A 17,593-nucleotide genomic window follows, 5' to 3' on the forward strand; every position below is an offset into this window, starting at 1 on the left:
AAGAAACTCGGTAAGTGAGTCTGAGTGTTAAAGGGACGCTGTTGAGACCTCCTGCATCTCTCGGTGCTCCCTATAAGAGCTCACGTGTGAACATTTTCTTTCAAATCTAATGCCAAGTTGGGTTGTTTTTATTCCTTATAGACTATAAGCTTTTAAGAGAAGCTCAGAGTCGAAACTGCCTATCTGACTATAGCCTACTTTCCCATGTTCCAATGCCGCACCAAGTCTTGACTTTCCTCGTATGTTTTCCCAAGGTCTCTTTATTTTATATGGCTTTCATACTTGCATACTTGCAGGTTGTTTTGTGGAACAAAATAGAGTAAAAAAGATAAAACTCACCAGTAACGGTGGGGGATGGATATCAAAACGTATTCCCAGAAGCTCCAAATTTTCCGTACTTTGGATTACATGTACTCTGAACTACGAAAGCTTAGAGAATTATGAACAGATGTCATTTCGTAAAACAGCCTTGGGACTGCATCCTTGTTTCCCACAGCAGAGATAAGCAAACCGCACCACTGGCCTCCCTATCTTACTGGCAGAAGTAACGAAAGGCTGATTATAATAATATATTGTTATCACCGCTTTTCTAAAGCATGTGCCTATCAGGAGAAATATGAACTGTTTCTAATAAATGTTCAATAAATATTTGCTGAATGAATGGCAAAATAACAACTATAGAGTTCCAATAGTTACTTCAGTTAAAGAGTCACTGTTTGGTTTCTTTCTTTCATAGACATCTAGCATCACATAAACCTTAAGATTAAGAATGGCAAGTGGATTTCATCTGGAATACTAAGCAGTGGCTAATAAGAACTCTGTATTAAGAGGGATTCTGCGGAGAAAGCCTGGTTGATCAGTAAAGGATGCCTGGAGTTGGGAAGGCAGAGGCGCAGCACAAGGGCTGTCAATTTGCTGACACCACCCTGACAGATAACGGATGTTTTCAAAATGCAGAGATATTTAAGTTAAAAGGCTCAATGGTTTTTGCCATCTGAAGACTTGCTTCCTGGTTCTGTGTACTTTTAATTTTCATTAGTCCAACTGGCTACTCTGTCCTCCTAAACTAGGAGGAGCTCCTTGGAGACAAGGACCCCATCTTTTCCACCTTTTTAATTCCCATACAGCACAGTAAACACTCATAAAATGCCAGCTGACCCTTTTGTGATACCTGGAGATAACAAAAATCACTGAGCCTTTTCACTAAATAAGCACCATTGGATTTTGAAACCAGCCATTTACTAGCAGGGTGGTGTCTGCAAATTAAACAACACACTGTTCTGCCCTGCCAAACTCCCTAACCTGGCTCATTCTTCTTCTTTTTTTTTTTTTCTTTAATTAATTTTTATTGGAGTATAGTTGCTTTATTGTTGTGTTAGTTTCTACTGTACAACAAAGTGAGTCAGCTATAGGTATACATATATCCCCTCTTTTTTGGATTTCCTTCCCATTTAGGTCACCACAGAGCACTGAGTAGAGTTCCCTGTGCTACATGGCTCATTCTTTACTAATCAACCAGGGTTTCCTCCTCATAATCCCTCTCAGTAGAGGTCAGGGGGGTCAGTTCATTTAATAACTTCAACCAAAAAATTATCTAAACTAGTGGTTCTCAATTCAAGTTCTCAACTCTGGCTTATACGTTAGAATCAACTATATTTTAGAAAATGCAGGGCCTCCCAATCCACAGAAATGATGGTGCAGTTGTCAGCAATGGGACACAGACATCAGTGTGGTTCTGGTTTTATAAAATTTCCAAGTGACTAAAATGAACAGCTAGACTGATAATACTAATCTATTCTAGATCAACATTAGTTTCTAAAGACTACATCCGTCTCTTATGAATTTATGATGTGTATTAGCATATTAGAGACAATAGGAAGTTCCCAATAACGTCTCATTTACTTTAAGTTAGCTTTCTCCAAAGTTGACCATTAAACCCTTATTCGAACACGGCCACTCCCATTCATTCATGTACTGTCTGTGGCTGCTTTTATGCTAGAAGGACAAGAATGAACAGTTGCAGCATACACCTTGTAGCACACAAAGCCTAAAATATTTACTATCTGGCCCTTTAAGAAAACATCTTCCAGCCCTGGACTGGTGTATTTAAGGATACACCAGAGAAATACTAAACTACACCAGCCAATTCAGGCCGAATCCTAAAGGTTCTGAGGAAAGGCCTCAGAAGCAAGGGCTCATTAAACAGGGCCCCACCTCTACTTCAATCCTGGCAGTTCTGCTTTCACTTTTCAAAATTCATTTGAAGAAAGAGTTCCTTTATTGCTAAGAAAACTCTGAACACCACTGACTTAGAAACTCAAAGGTCTGAAGAGGCAAGAACCAAGTAAATCATACTCTGGTCTGCCACAGATAGCCTGAACTAACATTCTCTGAAATCAGAGTGATTAATCTCAGCTTATTTAAGCTAAATATCTGATAAACAGCTCTTTAGGCACCAGATCTCCCTATCAAGTTATATGTATTATGTACATTACATTTATTTAGCTCCCCCCATTAAAATGTCTTTAAAAGTTATAGTTTAATATTATATTGGGGGATTTGCAAGAATCAACAGAAGAAAAGACAATGTAGAAACTACATCTTAAAATTCTACACATTGCCAGCTAAAGGCATTTCTATTATATTTGTCAGTCTCTTAGAAAAGGATATAAGAAAATAATTCTTCTTAGTGTTTACAGCCTAGAAACATGTAGATTTCTCATTATAAACTATATCCTTGGGACTTCACTGGTGGTGCAGTGGTTAAGAATCTGCCTGCCAATGTAGGTAGCGGACACGGGTTCGATCCCTGGTCCAGGAAGATCCCACTTGCTGTGGAGCAACTAAGCCTGTGCGCCACAACTACTGAGCCTGCACTCTAGAGCCCGCGAGTCACAACTACAGAGTCTACGCACCACAGCTACTGAAGCCCACATGCCCTAGAAGCCCGCCTGCCACAACAAGAGGAGCCACCGCAATGAGAAGCCCGTGTGCAACAACAAAGAACCAACAGAGCCAAAAATAAATAAATAAATAAATAAATTTTAAAAAATATATCCTTCCATTTATACATTCAAATCAAATTATATAAATCACCCTATCTCCTTATTCTTTGGGACAGCCAAGATTCACCAGTTGGTATAATTATCTTCCCTCTTGAAACATAACACAGCATTTCATACACCCTTTATTTTCATGGTCTATTTACATACAATCATTTAATGTAAGCTGCCTAAAATCCCTTTTTGGAAGTTGACAATGTATAACAAATATGTACAGTAACATTATTAATCCTATAGAAGAAATAGATTTCTCAATTTGAACACAGCACAAATGAAAAGATAAAGGAATAAAAGACACTTAAATAACTGCCATATAAATTAATAGGATGCAATTATTGGTCTCTTTTTAAGCTTAGATGAAAATCAATATACAGTACTCATTGCTAAAGGTGATAAGTCAAATGCAACTTCATGTAAACCATACAGCTCAACAATCTGAAGTTCATACACCAGAAAATCAAATATTGCTCATATCCTTTCCTATCTAAAAGGGCAGGAAGCAATGTTTTCCAGCTGCACTGCATAATTAATCTCATACACAATAGACAGTATCTTTGCAAGTCTTGAAATAAAACAGAATTCATTTCATAAAATTCCAACATTAATCTTGAAATCACTAAGCATCAAGAAATTTTCTCCTTGCCCTGAATATTTCATCTTAATTTATTTACCTTTCCATAACCGGTTTATGCCACTTATCTTGTGGGGGACATTCAGATTTATGAGGGAGAAAAAAAGTAGCAACACAGAAATGAGATCTAGAAAAGCACATGAGAGCTATAAAAACAGATCATCCATCATCTCTACATTTTGATTCCAGAGACAGCAGTGAAAGGTGTTTCCACACCACTCACCCAGCACACTTAAAAAGGTTTGCTCCATCACTTATACAACTGAAACTGATTGATTAGTTGCTAGACAAAAATCAATACAAATATCCTAGAAAATACTAGCTTGCAAATTCATTCTGGCCCCAACAAAGTCCTGGTCATTGCTTGGCATGTTTTTCTAGATGTCTAAAATGCAACCATGTCAAACCCCAGCCCCCAAAGACTAGGAATTTTTAAAACCTGAAGTTTGGCATAGGTGAGGAAGTGAGGGGAGAGGTTTCCCAATGGTCTGTTAGAACAATGTGATGATACCCAGAAATTAACCTGGTAAATATTACACTCATATGCAGAATGGCCCACAAAATTGATACACACACTGAGAAGGTAAAAATAGTCAATGAAAATGTCAAGGGGCTAGGATAAGTCAAAGAAAAAGAAAAAAAACAAAATGCTAGGAAACCAATGAAATATAAACTATATTTTTTTTATAAAAGGTAAACTAAAGTTTCCATTCAAAAATATAAACAATTTTATTTAATGATATCCATTCAAAAGTTAATGAGCTCCCTTTCTCATTCCTGGCAGCTGAATGTATAGTTAGTATATTTTTAGTACTTTAGGAAACCATTTTATATTCAGAATGATTTCATTATTATTTCAGAAGCTCTTCTGAATGCTCCCTTGCCTATGGGTTAACCCTAGTCTCTTCACTCATTAGACTTCTAAGAAATAAATGTTTATGAATATAAAATGCTTCATAAATATGCTACTCAGAAAGAAACTGTGATCTTATTGTATAGTCTGTCACGTGACAGGCAACCGGGACTGTAATCCCTATTTTACAATTGGTGTAGAGTTTTTTCTTAAATCACTTTGTATTTGTGACACACAGTCATCTAAAACTTCAAGAAAATGAAAGAAAGGAAATGCAATTTTCAGTTGGGAAATTTAACTTGCACTGACAGGACAGCTTTAAACATAGCACTCAAATTTACTGACAGAATATTTAGACTTTTCATCTTAGAGTAAATTTTCAAAGAATCATAATATTTATTATCGATTATAGGACAATTTAATAATGGTATAATGTAGAATTTAAGGAGCTCTGACCACCCCCCCAAACGTTCCTAATATCTGAACTACTAAAGAACGAATTACGCAGAAGTCACAGAAATAAGAAAAACGGGTTATTTCTTCTATTACATTTAACTTCATAATTATTCTTCGCAATTTTATTTATTTATTTATTTAAAAAAATTTTTGGCCGTGCCGCGTGGCGTGAGGGACCTTAGTTCCCCGACCAGGAATCAAACCTGCGCCCTCTGCAGTGGAAGCACAGAGTCTTAACCACTAGACCGCCAGGGAAGTCCCTTCTTCGCAATTTTAAAACTCAAACATAGGAATCCTATAAGACCATTATGATCGCAATGTCTTCTGCAGAAAAGAAGACACTGCTGCTAACTCAATGTCTTTAAAATGTGAGCTTACAGACTGCTATTTCCTATTGTGAAATTATAAGACCATCCTTAGCGTGAATTTGCAATTCTCAAATTAAGAAAATAAAAGGTAATTGTCATACTAGTTTCTATCTATAGAGACGTTTTTCATAAGACATATTTTAGAAGCAAAAGAAACTTTGTCTTTTGATTCTAATCATTAAATGTTCCAATATTAGATGTTCCAATATTCTCACTCAAAATTAGACTCCTCTTCTTGGATTTATTTTAAGTTCCTTCAGTTTAAGTAACATGACTTCTTCATAATAAGGACACAATCAATTACTTCATGTAAGTTATCTCAAATTCAAACAAGTTAACACTTAATGTCACAGTAATGAGAAAACAGTGGCTTGTATATAGGTCAAGTACCTTGGCCAGATCATGTGGCTGGTAAGCAGCAGAGCACTGTTTTGAATTCAAACTCTCCTATGGCAAAGAGCATCTTAGGACTTAAAATTGCCTAAACACACTGGCTTACCTAGAAAGTTATGACCTCGATATTTTAGTAACAGTTCCACATAGCAATAAAATGAGCCTGCCAGTCCGAAAACTAGCCTTCCATTTCAACCCTAATATACAGATAACAAGACAACAGAAAAATTTTACACCTACTACTGGGCATACACCCAGAGAAAACCATAATTCAAAAAGACACATGCACCCCAATGTTCATAACAGCACTATTTACAATAGCCAGGTCATGGAAGCAACCTAAATGCCCACTGACAGATGAATGGCTAAAGAAGATGTGGTACATATATACAATGGAATATTACTCAGCCATAAAAAGGAACGAAACTGGGTCATTTGTAGAGACGTGGATGGACCTAGAGACTGTCATACAGAGTGAAGTAAGTCAGAAAGAGAAAAACAAATATCGTATGTTAACGCATATATGTGGAACCTAGAAAAATGGTACAGATGAACCGGTTTGCAAGGCAGAAATAGAGACACAGATGTAGAGAACAAACGTATGGACATCAAGGGGGGAAAGTAGCTGCGGGGGAAGTGGTGTGATAAACTGGGAGATTGGGATTGACATGTATACACTAATATGTATAAAATAGATAACTAATAAGAACCTGCTGTATAAAATATAAATAAAATAAAATTCAAAACAAAAAGAAAAAGAAAAACTTTACACTGCATACATTCCTTGGTTGGGAATAACCAAGCACGTATGTATCTACTGATGATGATGAAAGTAATATTAAATAAACCTCTTCTAATACTTTCTCTATAAATAGCCACTAAGTCACTGCTAACCTCTGATATATTCTTTGAATCACTCACCTTAACCAGCAAAGTCACTTGTATTTGTAATTTGAATGCCTTCCAATTTGCAGAGTTAGGTGGATAGATCATAGAGTTTTAATATCTCCATTATCCAACAGATATATGGAAAAACAAACACTAAGTAAGAATGCCAGCAAAGGGATCATTTTTCAAATAAAGTAGGTTTCTGTGTAAATTCATGCCCTTTCTGAAAAATCCTCAAAGTAGCCATGTTGCAGAAAAGACAACCACCCAGACTTTTCCTTAGATTAGACAATTACCTGGCTCTGAAAGCGAACAATTGCAAGAGTCAGTAAGTTTCCATTTATTTCTTTCAATACAAGCTGAATGTGAACAGAGGAGGGGACTGTGCTAAGAATATAAAGGTAGAAAAAAATTGTTGAGACGTGTTAGGTTAATCAAGGGTGTTTTTCTTTCTGCTATAAAGAGTATTTCAAATTCATGTTGATAAAAGCTTTAGACTGAATAAGTTTGTTTGGAACTCATACATTCTGAGATTCAGGGTGTGAAGTACTAAAAGTAGCACTCCAAGTTACTTGCTAAAAGGAAAAGTACATTGCCAATAACTATTAACCCATAAGACTATGAGACAATAGATTATCTCATGTTGGTTATAAAAACACATCAATGGGCTTCCCTGGTGGCGCAGTGTTTGAGAATCTGCCTGCCAATGCAGGGGATACGGGTTCGAGCCCTGCTCTGGGAAAATCCCACATGCCGCAGAGCGACTAGGCCCGTGAGCCACAATTGCTGAGCCTGTGCGTCTGGAGTCTGTGCTCCGCAACGAGAGGCCGCGACAGTGAGAGGCCCGCGCACCGCGATGAAGAGTGGCCCCCGCTTGCTGCAACTAGAGAAAGCCCTCGTACAGAAACGAAGACGCAACACAGCCATAAATAAATAAATAAAATTTAAAAAAAAAAACACATCAATGTTATATACATGTATTATAAGCCAAGACAAAAGGGGCAATTTATGGTTATGTGTCAACACAACTGTGACTCAACGCAACTGAGACTCGTGTTACAGATAAGTCTTACTATATGCTGAGAGATACCTAGGCAATCACATTTTCCAGCAAGTGATGACTCAAAAGTAGCTGGCCACCCACACAAAAATTATTCTCATTAGGACCCTCTACCAGTACCAATATTTACTGCCCCACAGCAGTCCTGTGGATGAGGAGGGTTATCTCTACTGGCTCATAGTAAAACCTACCTTCTCTTTTCAAGACTCCTGGCAACCCTTATTAGCTCTATTTTCTAAATGGTCTGAAACTTACCAAAGAAAGAGGGAGAAATCTTGAGTATTTCACTCAGTCCACAAAAGTCTTATTAACACACAACAGAAGGTCATGGCTTTCATTTTTATTTTTTTGTCTCTTCCATGGAATATAAAGATAGGTGATAAATTTCAAAATACATCACTTACCTTAGAGTCATAAGAAAACAGAAAAGTGGTGAAAGGGGAGTTATGTGAATATTATAACCTGAATCTGGTAACATCTTCTATTAGATAAGCTGAAATATTTGTAAACTCTTCAGGAAGCTAAAGAAGCATGTATCTAAAGTGAAGTGTTACTTAGAAGACTATTATAATTTATTAAAAAGACTAATCACACAGAATTCTAGAAACTCTTACCTTGAAAAGACTGTTTGGCTCTATCTACTAACTCATCAACTGGATAACTGGCCAAATTTCCTCTGGCGTGTTTAGTTTTGCAGTAGGTACAAGCATTGAGACACCTGTTCAAATGACAGCAATAAATAAAGTTAAATTTTTAAAGACAGTGCACACTTAACACGGGGAAAAAATATCCAAAACATACATCAAAGTGCTGTTTTAGTATCATTTGCCAGGTTATGTAAGAGATATAAAAAATGAATATCTACCATGCTTCATATTTATTTTATTACCACCAGGCACAGAAATCTGCAATTTGCAATTCTGTTAAGTTTCAACTATTCAAGAATGATTGTACAAATCCCATATTATCTTCAAATGCACACATTAATGTGGAAACAAAAAGGATAAATGCTTACAATGGTTAATCAAAATCAAAAGAAATTAAAGATTCACATTTTTTAAAACCAATGACATTTATTTGGCTATCATAAAACTAAAATTTTAGTATCACTTAAATATACCGTATTATTCATAAATGAAAAAGCTTTTCATTTAACTTTTAACTAATGATTTAAGAATAAACAGGCAGGGACTTCCCTGGTGGCACAGTGGCTAAGAATCCGCCTGCCAATGCAGGGGACATGGGTTTGATCCCTGGTCCGGAAAGATCCCACATGCCACGGAGCAACTAAGTCCATGTGCCACAACTACTGAGCCTGCACTCTGGAGCCCGCGAGCCACAACTACTGAGCACTCACGCCATAACTACTGAAGACCACGCACCCTAGAGCCCGCACACTGCAACTCCTGAGCCCACGTTCTGCAACTACTGAAGCCCGTGCACCTAGAGCCTGTGCTCCGCAATGAAGAGTAGACCCCGCTTGCTGCAACTAGAGAAAGCCCACACACAGCAACAAAGACCCAATGCAGCCAAATAAATAAATAAAATTTAGAAAAATAATAAATAGGCAGTACAGAATTCTCATAAGAAAGTACACCCTAAGAAATCTTCAGATAATATTTTTAACTCTTTGAAATCAGAAAAAAATAGTAAAACATGTCCAATGAATGCTCTTTGGGATTATATTAGTCAAAGTAAAGAAGAATAATGACAACATTAATTTTAAAAAATCAAGAAATAGGATTAATTCCCAAAATACTTCAGACATGATACAGAATTGTCTTTTAAAAACTAAAATGTTGGACTTCCCCGGTGGTGCAGTGGTTAAGAATCCGCCTGCCAATGCAGGGGACACGGGTTTGAGCCCTGGTCTCGGAAGATCCCGCTGCAGAGCAACTAAGCCCATGCACCAGAACTACTGAGCCTGCGCTCTAGAGCCCATGAGCCACAACTACTGAGCCCGTGTGCCACTACTACTGAAGCCCACACGCCTAGAGCCCGTGCTCTGCAACAAGAGAAGCCACCTCAATGAGAAGCCTGCGCACCACAACAAAGAGTAGCTCCTGCTTGCTGCAACTAGAGAAAGCCCACGTGCAGCAACGAAGACCCAATGCAGCCAGAAATTAATTAATTAATTAATTTAAAAAAAAAACTAAAATGTTGATTCTACTCTTATAATTTAAAAATATAGTTTAAATAAATTTTCTTATTATAAAATTAAAGAAAAACAATTACACATAATAAAATATTCCTATGCCAGAAAGATAAGGCTCAATAACATTGAACAACACAAATAATAACATTTCTTCAGTGATTCAATTGCTATAATAGCAAGGTTTTAAAAGACCATCATCATACAAATGCTTTAAAATTTCAAACAGAGGAAAATTGAACTTTTAATAATTATAACTGGCCAATGTATAATTTTGTTAATATATGACTTTAAAATACATATAAATCATTGAACTCAGGAGGCAACAATGTAATGCTTAATTTCTAATTATTTTTGCACAGGGCTCTTAAGTAAAACAACACACACATTTTGATTTTTAACTGACCACATGTTCTTAAACAGCTAACATTCCTTTCTTCCTAAGCCGTTTACACACACACACACACACACACACACACACACACACACACACACACACACAAATTGTGGCCTCTCTCTTATGAATAGAGGTTCTAGTCTCCCAATCGTTATATGTCTTCTCTTTTCAATTTCCATCTGTTCCATAACAAGGGCAAAAAGAAAACTGGGTTTTTTTGGCTTCTCCTTGGGAGAGTAACTCACTTTTGTTTGTTTGTTTGTTTGCCTGATGGAGCACCAGGCATTTTGCTAGATGTTTTACATACATTATCTCATTTAACTCCTCTAGAGTTGATGTTACTATCTACATCTTACAGATGAAGAATCTGCTACAAAAATTCAAATAATACAGCTCATTCCACAGAAATACAAAGAAGCATAAGGAGCATAAGATACTGTATACTATGAACAACTACACACCAAAAGTTAACTGAACAACCTAGAGTAAATAAATAAACTAGAAACATACAACCCACCAAGACTAAATCATGATCTCATTTACAACAGCAAAAACAATAAAATACCCAGGAATTAATTTAACGAAGAAGGTGAAAGATCTGTACAATGAAAAGTTTAAGACATTGATGAAAGAAAAAATAAAAAATCACCAAAGCTGGAGGCATCACAGTTCCTGATTTCAAATGATATTATAGAGCTATAGTAATCAAAACAGTAGGTGCTGGTGTAAAAACAGGCAAATAGACCAACATAAAAGAATTGAGAGCCCAGGAATAAATTCATGCATATACAGTCAACTAACATTTGACAAAGGAGCCAAGAATATTCAATGGAGAAAAGACAGTCTATTCAACAAATAGTGCTGGGAAAATTGGATATTCACATGCAGAAGAATGAAACTATCACTAACTTATACAATTGACAAGAATTAATTCAAAATGGATTAAAGACAAATATAAGTCCAGAAACCATAAAACTCCTAGAAGAAAACACAGGGAAACAGCTCCTTGACACTGTTCTTGGCAATGATTTTTTTGGATATGACACCTAAAGCACAAGTAACAGAAGCAAAAACAAGCAAGTTGGACTGCAACAAACTAAAAAGCTTCTGCACAGCAAAGGAAACAATCAACAAAATGAAAAGGCAACCAAAAGAATGGGAGAAAATATTTGCAAACCATATATCTGATTCATAATAAATTCATAATAATATATGATTATTACTCTACAATAAGGGATTCATAATATCTGATAAGGGGTTAATATCCAAAAAATATATATTTTTTTAAATTATTTATTTATTTATTTATTTATGGCTGTGTTGGGTCTTCGCTTCTGTGTGAGGGCTTTCTCCAGTTGCGGTAAGTGGGGGCCACTCTTCATCGCGGTGTGCGGGCCTCTCACTATCGCGGCCTCTCTTGCTGCAGAGCACAGGCTCCAGACGTGCAGGCTCAGCAGTTATGGCTCACAGGCCTAGCCGCTCCGCGGCATGTGGGATCTTCCCAGACCAGGGCTCGAACCCGTGTCCCCTGCACTGGCAGGCAGATTCTCAACCACTGCACCACCAGGGAAGCCCCCAAAATATATTTTTAAAAACTCATACACCTCAATAATAAATAATAATAATCCAATTTTAAGACATCCAAATAATATGGATGGACATTTCTCCAAAGAAAATATTCAAATGGCCAACAGGTACAAGAAAAGATACTCAACATCACTAATCATCAAGGAAATGCAAATCAATACCACAGTATCACCTCACACTTGACAGAAAGGCTATTATCAAAAAGATAAGAGTTAACAACAGCTGGCAAGGATGCAGACAAATAGGAACCCTTGTGCACTGTTGGTGGGAGTGTAAATTGGTACTGCCACCGTGAAAAACAGTACAGAGGTTCCTCAAAAAACTAAAAATAGAACTATTATATGATCCAGCAATTCCATTTCTGGGTTTATCTCCAAAGGAGATGAAATCACTATCTCAAAGAGGTATCTGCAACCTCATTTTCATTGCAGCATTATCTACAATAGCCAAACATGGAAACAACCCAACTGTTCTTCAACAAATGAATGGATGAAGAAAATGTGACACGTTTAAACAATGGGATGTTATTCAGCTATTAAAAAGAAGGAAAACCTGCCATTTGCAACAACATGGATGGATCTTGAGGGCATTATGCTAAGTGAAATAAGTGAGGCAGAGAAAGAAAAATACTATATGATCTGACTGGTATGTGGAATCTAAAATAAACAAACAAAAACAGAAAAAAAAACAACTTCAAAGAAACTAAGAAAATATTGTTGATCACCAGAGGGTGGGATTTGTGGGAGTTGGGGGAAAAGGGTGAAGGTGGTCTAAAGTTATAAACTTCTAGTTATAAAATAAATAAATTCTGGGGGTGTAATGTACAGCATGGTGACTGTAGTTATCAATTCTGTATCGTGTATCTGAACAGCGTTAAGAAAATAGAACTTAAAAGTTCTCATTACAAGAAAAAATCTATAATTAGATAAAACGAGGGATGTTAACTAAAACTGTTGTAAACATTTCACAATATATACATATATCAAATAATTGTGTTGTGCATCTTAAACTTACACCACGTTATATGGCAATTATATCAGTAAAACCGTGGGGGAAAAATCAGATAAGTAGCTTGTTTGAGACATGTAACAGCTAAAATTCAAATATAAGCCTGCCAAATTTCAAATTCCCTCCTGTTTCCATGCCAAGCTGCCTCCCCAGAATAAATATGTATCATATATCCTAGCTATAGACAAATGCAGATAAGAAATAATAGTAAGATAGGCAATCATCTGACATGAGATATAAAGTAATACAACACATATATTCAAAGATATGGCTGGTACTCATCATCCTGTGTATGGAACTATTTGTTTAAAACCTGTTTCTCTCCTTTATTCTTTGGAAATCTAAGGCTAGGCTTCTTGTCCATCCACTGGCCCAAACTCATTATTTCACCGTTGTTGTTTACAAGTTCTGTTTTTCATCCTACTGCTGCTCTGTGGCAGAATATGTCACCTTGTTTGTCTTGCCATGGTTTTTAAATTCTACTGCTCAGGTCCTCCAAGCTGATTCCTCTCTCTGTCCTTCTCCTCGGTGGCTTCATGATGGGCTCGATGCAAAAGACCCCTTATTCATTCACCTGGGATGCCCCCTCATGACTGCCATTCACTCAAGTTGAATCAGCACCGTTCTGAGGAATCTGCTCTCTCTACCCTTGATACTACTTATTCCCAATGGAGAGCTCCATAAATTAAGGGGACAATCTCGATAAAAGCTAATACTATTTCTAACTTGGGCTATTTCTTAAAAATAACTTTCTTAAGGGACACTAGCCTAGAGAAGGGGAAGGGACACATGTATTTTAAATATTTATAACATAAATCGATTAACACACATAAAACACTTAGAATACTGCCGGCACCTAGTAAGTGATCAGTAACTTTAATGCAACTGTTCTAAACAATTCTGTAAGGAATTAATTATGCACTATCATGTTCCAGGGGTACCTAACTTTATGGAACAGATGTGTTGCTGATAGGTTGACTTAAATCAACTATGGAAACCAAATCATGTTTTCCTACTGGCTCACTTAATAAAGGTGGAAATGTATCCCCCATGGAAAATCACTCATGAAAATGTACTAAAACATTTAAATAAAACAAGGTGATATTTGGAAACATTTATAATAATCAAAATAAGCCAGTAAGTATAAATAGTACATTAAGAACTCAAAATATTCTTCACTAAATTGCTCCCTTGGGGTTAATTAGAGTTGTTGATGTGATATACTTTTGAAGTTCTAAACTCTTTATTGTATAAGATGGGTTCATCCTTATCTGCAATTACCAAAGTAATACTTCATATTATTTTAATAAAGCGAAAATTTCTATAGAGAGTATTTCTATAAGCATGTTATAACAGCACTAATCAAGCATTAAATCTGCTATGTCTTACATTTAAAAAGGAGAGATATTTGTTATAATACACAGGAAAAATACCCAATACAAAATCAGAAAAGAATGAGCTTTTTGATGCTATTTGGTTTAAAAACAATCTTCTCAAACACCAGGAATTATGATGACCAATCATTTCGACATGACAAGCCTCCAACAAAATAAAGGGATTCCTCATAGAAACCTTTAGTAGTTTCAATTATCTGTAAACAATTAAATAATTGTCTAAGAGTAAGAACACTGAGCCAGTTTCTTTAACCGTCACAGAACAAAAGATCTTTGAGGGTTGACTGTTGAAAGCCAAAACCAAAAAGAGATGGCTGTTGAACTGCAAGGAAGAGGCTAAATCCTGAACAGACATAGCCTGTTGTGATAGAAGGATAAAGGTAGCACACCCCACCTACTCATCTTTGTACAGGTTGTTATATGGCCATAGGCCAAGAAATAACTAAAAACCTCAAAAGCAGAGACAGACTGGGCATTTAATTTAGCAGTATAACTTAAGTCTTAAAAAGCATCTGTGGTAGAATATTTTTAAATTACAGAAACTAAATATGTGAAATAACAATAAATTTTCACAATTAAAATTAAAATTAAAATATTTCAAAGGGTTCAAATGTACAACAACATGCCAATTTGATACCAAAACCACATAAAGCAAAGAAAAATTAAAAGTTTTAACACATTAGGCTTTTTCTTCTAAAGACCATCTATAGATATCAGAAGTTTGGGAATAATTTAAAAATCAGAGTTATACTTTTAAAATTTCACCCACACTAATATCACTTTTTTTAAAGCGAAAAATAAGCTTATGTGACTCAGGATTCTGCTTCTCTCTGCTTAGGGTCAAAGATAATTTTAAATATGCAGAAACTATTGTTTTAACAATAACATTAACACTTCAAACTAACATTCTGTGCCACTCACATAATTTAATTCTTACTTATTTTTAATCAGTTGACAGAGCATAATCTTTCTCAAAGCTTCAAACTTTACAAAATAAGCCCTTCATAGAGCAAAACCTTGGAAAAATCATATTGTGGCCTTCCATATGGAAGCCTCATGAAGCAAAGAAAAAACAAAAACTCAAGAAAGAAAAGGTTCACCAACATCCATCCCCATAAGTCTTTTTGTCTTGTAAAACTGAAACTCTATACCCATTAAACAATAACTCCCCATTTTCCCCCCTCTCCCCAGGCCCTGGCAACCACCGTTTTATTTTCTGTCTCTATGAATTTGACTACTCCAAGTACTTTCGTATAAGTGGAATCAAGTCTTTTTGTGACTTGCTTATTTCACTTAGCATAAAGTCCTCAAAGTTCATTAATTTTGTAGTGTAGAGCAATAAATTTAAAATGCACACACTTAAAACTGGCAACCAAATAGGGTGCAAACTTTCTATTTTGCCAAGTAAAGACATTTTTTTAAAAAGTTAAACTACCCTATAGTGTTTATGTATTTTTATATTTTAAAATGTTTTAAATGTTAATATTTTTATTATAATAAAAGATATATTTATATTTTAAAATATATAAATATTAAAATCTGATACAAAATAAAATATCTGATTTCTCTTTAAGTCTTCAGTGTTACTAAATGTAGTATTCAACAATGAATGGGGCTTCCCTGGTGGCGCAGTGGTTGAGAGTCTGCCTGCCAATGCAGGGGACACGGGTTCGAGCCCTGGTCTGGGAAGATCCCATATGCCGCGGAGCAACTGGGCCCGTGAGCCACAATTACTGAGCCTGCGCGTCTGGAGCCTGTGCTCCGCAACAAAAGAGGCCACGATAGTGAGAGGCCCGCGCACCGCGATGAAGAGTGGCCCCCGCTTGCCGCAACTAGAGAAGGCCCTCGCACAGAAACGAAGACCCAACACAGCCATAAAGTAAAAAATAAATTAATTAATTAATTTTTAAAAAAAATTAAAAAAAAAACAACAATGAATGCACTTCAACAATGTTAGCAGCTATTATTATTATTAATAGGAGTAATTTATCACTCCATTCCTTGAATGTTTACATAATAACATTATAACCTAGAAGTCACATAAAATAAAAGCTTGATATTCTCACGGGAAAAGTAACTTTAAATGGATGATATCTGACACACACAGTTTCAAGTAGTCCTGAATTGAGCTGAACAGGTTATACTTGTATGTATGTGATTCACTGTGTGCTTGACAATTTTATATTTCTGGAAGTGGATTTCCAACAGTGCAGGAGGGTTCTCTTTTCTCCACACCCTCTCCAGCATTTATTGCTTGTAGACTTTCTGATGGTGGCCATTCTGCCTGGTGTGAGGTGATACCTCATTGTAGCTTTGATTTCCATTCTCCGATAATTAGCGATGTTGAGCATCTTTTCATGTGCTTTTTGGCCATCTTTATGTCTTCTCTGGTCTACGATAATCTTTAGAATTGAAGAGGTACAGGCAAAAATAGCAGAAAAATGGCTTTAACTGAATATTAGCCTAAATCGAGTAACATGCCAACTGATACAAACACAGAATATAATTAATAAGCAACAATAATAATCACAGTTGGATTTTCAATGTGTTCTATTTATAGCTAGTGGTTTACTCCCTGGGGGACAAAGTCCCACCCCCATAACAGCAACAACTGTTTTCTGAATGTGTTTACCAAAATAGCATGGTGAATGATGAGGAAATTCTGACAACCACAGAGCACATACTTTTCCAAAAATTTTCTTTTATTCCACCTACATTGTTATTTTTAGTTTTATAAAACAATGACAGCAGTACAAACAATTAAGACTAAGCTATTATCTCTATACCTTTCAAAGACCGCAGTGGAGATAGCTGTAGCCACCAAATAATATTTGCTAGTGAAGCAAAACTACCTGATTGGCCATTAGAACTGGAGAACCCATACAAAGTGACTCTGTGCTGCTGATCTGAATTAACTTATGAATGTCCAAGCTGAAAAAGAAACAGGGACTCTGATGGCAACTATTTATCTGCTACCATGGTAGGGGACTTTATTTATATAGTGGGTGTGTAAATCATATATACATTTACATATATATTATGTTTATATATTATGTGTATATTTAGGTTTATAAATATATACATATAATTCTTCCTTTTAAAATACAATTCTGCCATGTAGGACTATATTGAAAAGTAAAGGAGTATCAGCAGAGAGGTATTGTTTTTGCTTCCTTAGTGGCTCTGGAGGCTGACGTCTGCCGGCGTGAAATCTCACAGGAAACACTGGCAAAAACTAATTCTATAACATATAACAGGTACCATATTTTGGCGCCTAGGATAAAAGGTATTGTTCGAACATGGGTCAAAACATCCTGGGAACAGAAAAAAAAAAGTCTTATATT

General features: G+C 36.1%; 1 protein-coding gene across 4 annotated transcripts in view; it reads right to left on the minus strand.

Annotated features, from left to right (window-relative positions):
• The window catches only part of CDKAL1 (CDKAL1 threonylcarbamoyladenosine tRNA methylthiotransferase), a 654,356-nt gene that overhangs the window by 362,394 nt on the left and 274,369 nt on the right, over positions 1–17,593 (minus strand). For all 4 annotated transcript variants that reach the window (XM_082346348.1, XM_082346350.1, XM_082346349.1 and 1 more), the window contains one exon: positions 8,326–8,429. In XM_082346348.1, coding sequence (XP_082202474.1) covers positions 8,326–8,429 — 104 coding nt within the window. The remainder of the gene's footprint in view (positions 1–8,325; positions 8,430–17,593) is intronic.

Source organism: Balaenoptera borealis, assembly GCF_965194805.1.
Source record: "Balaenoptera borealis genome assembly, chromosome: 12".
Classification (NCBI taxonomy): Eukaryota; Metazoa; Chordata; class Mammalia; order Artiodactyla; family Balaenopteridae; genus Balaenoptera; species Balaenoptera borealis.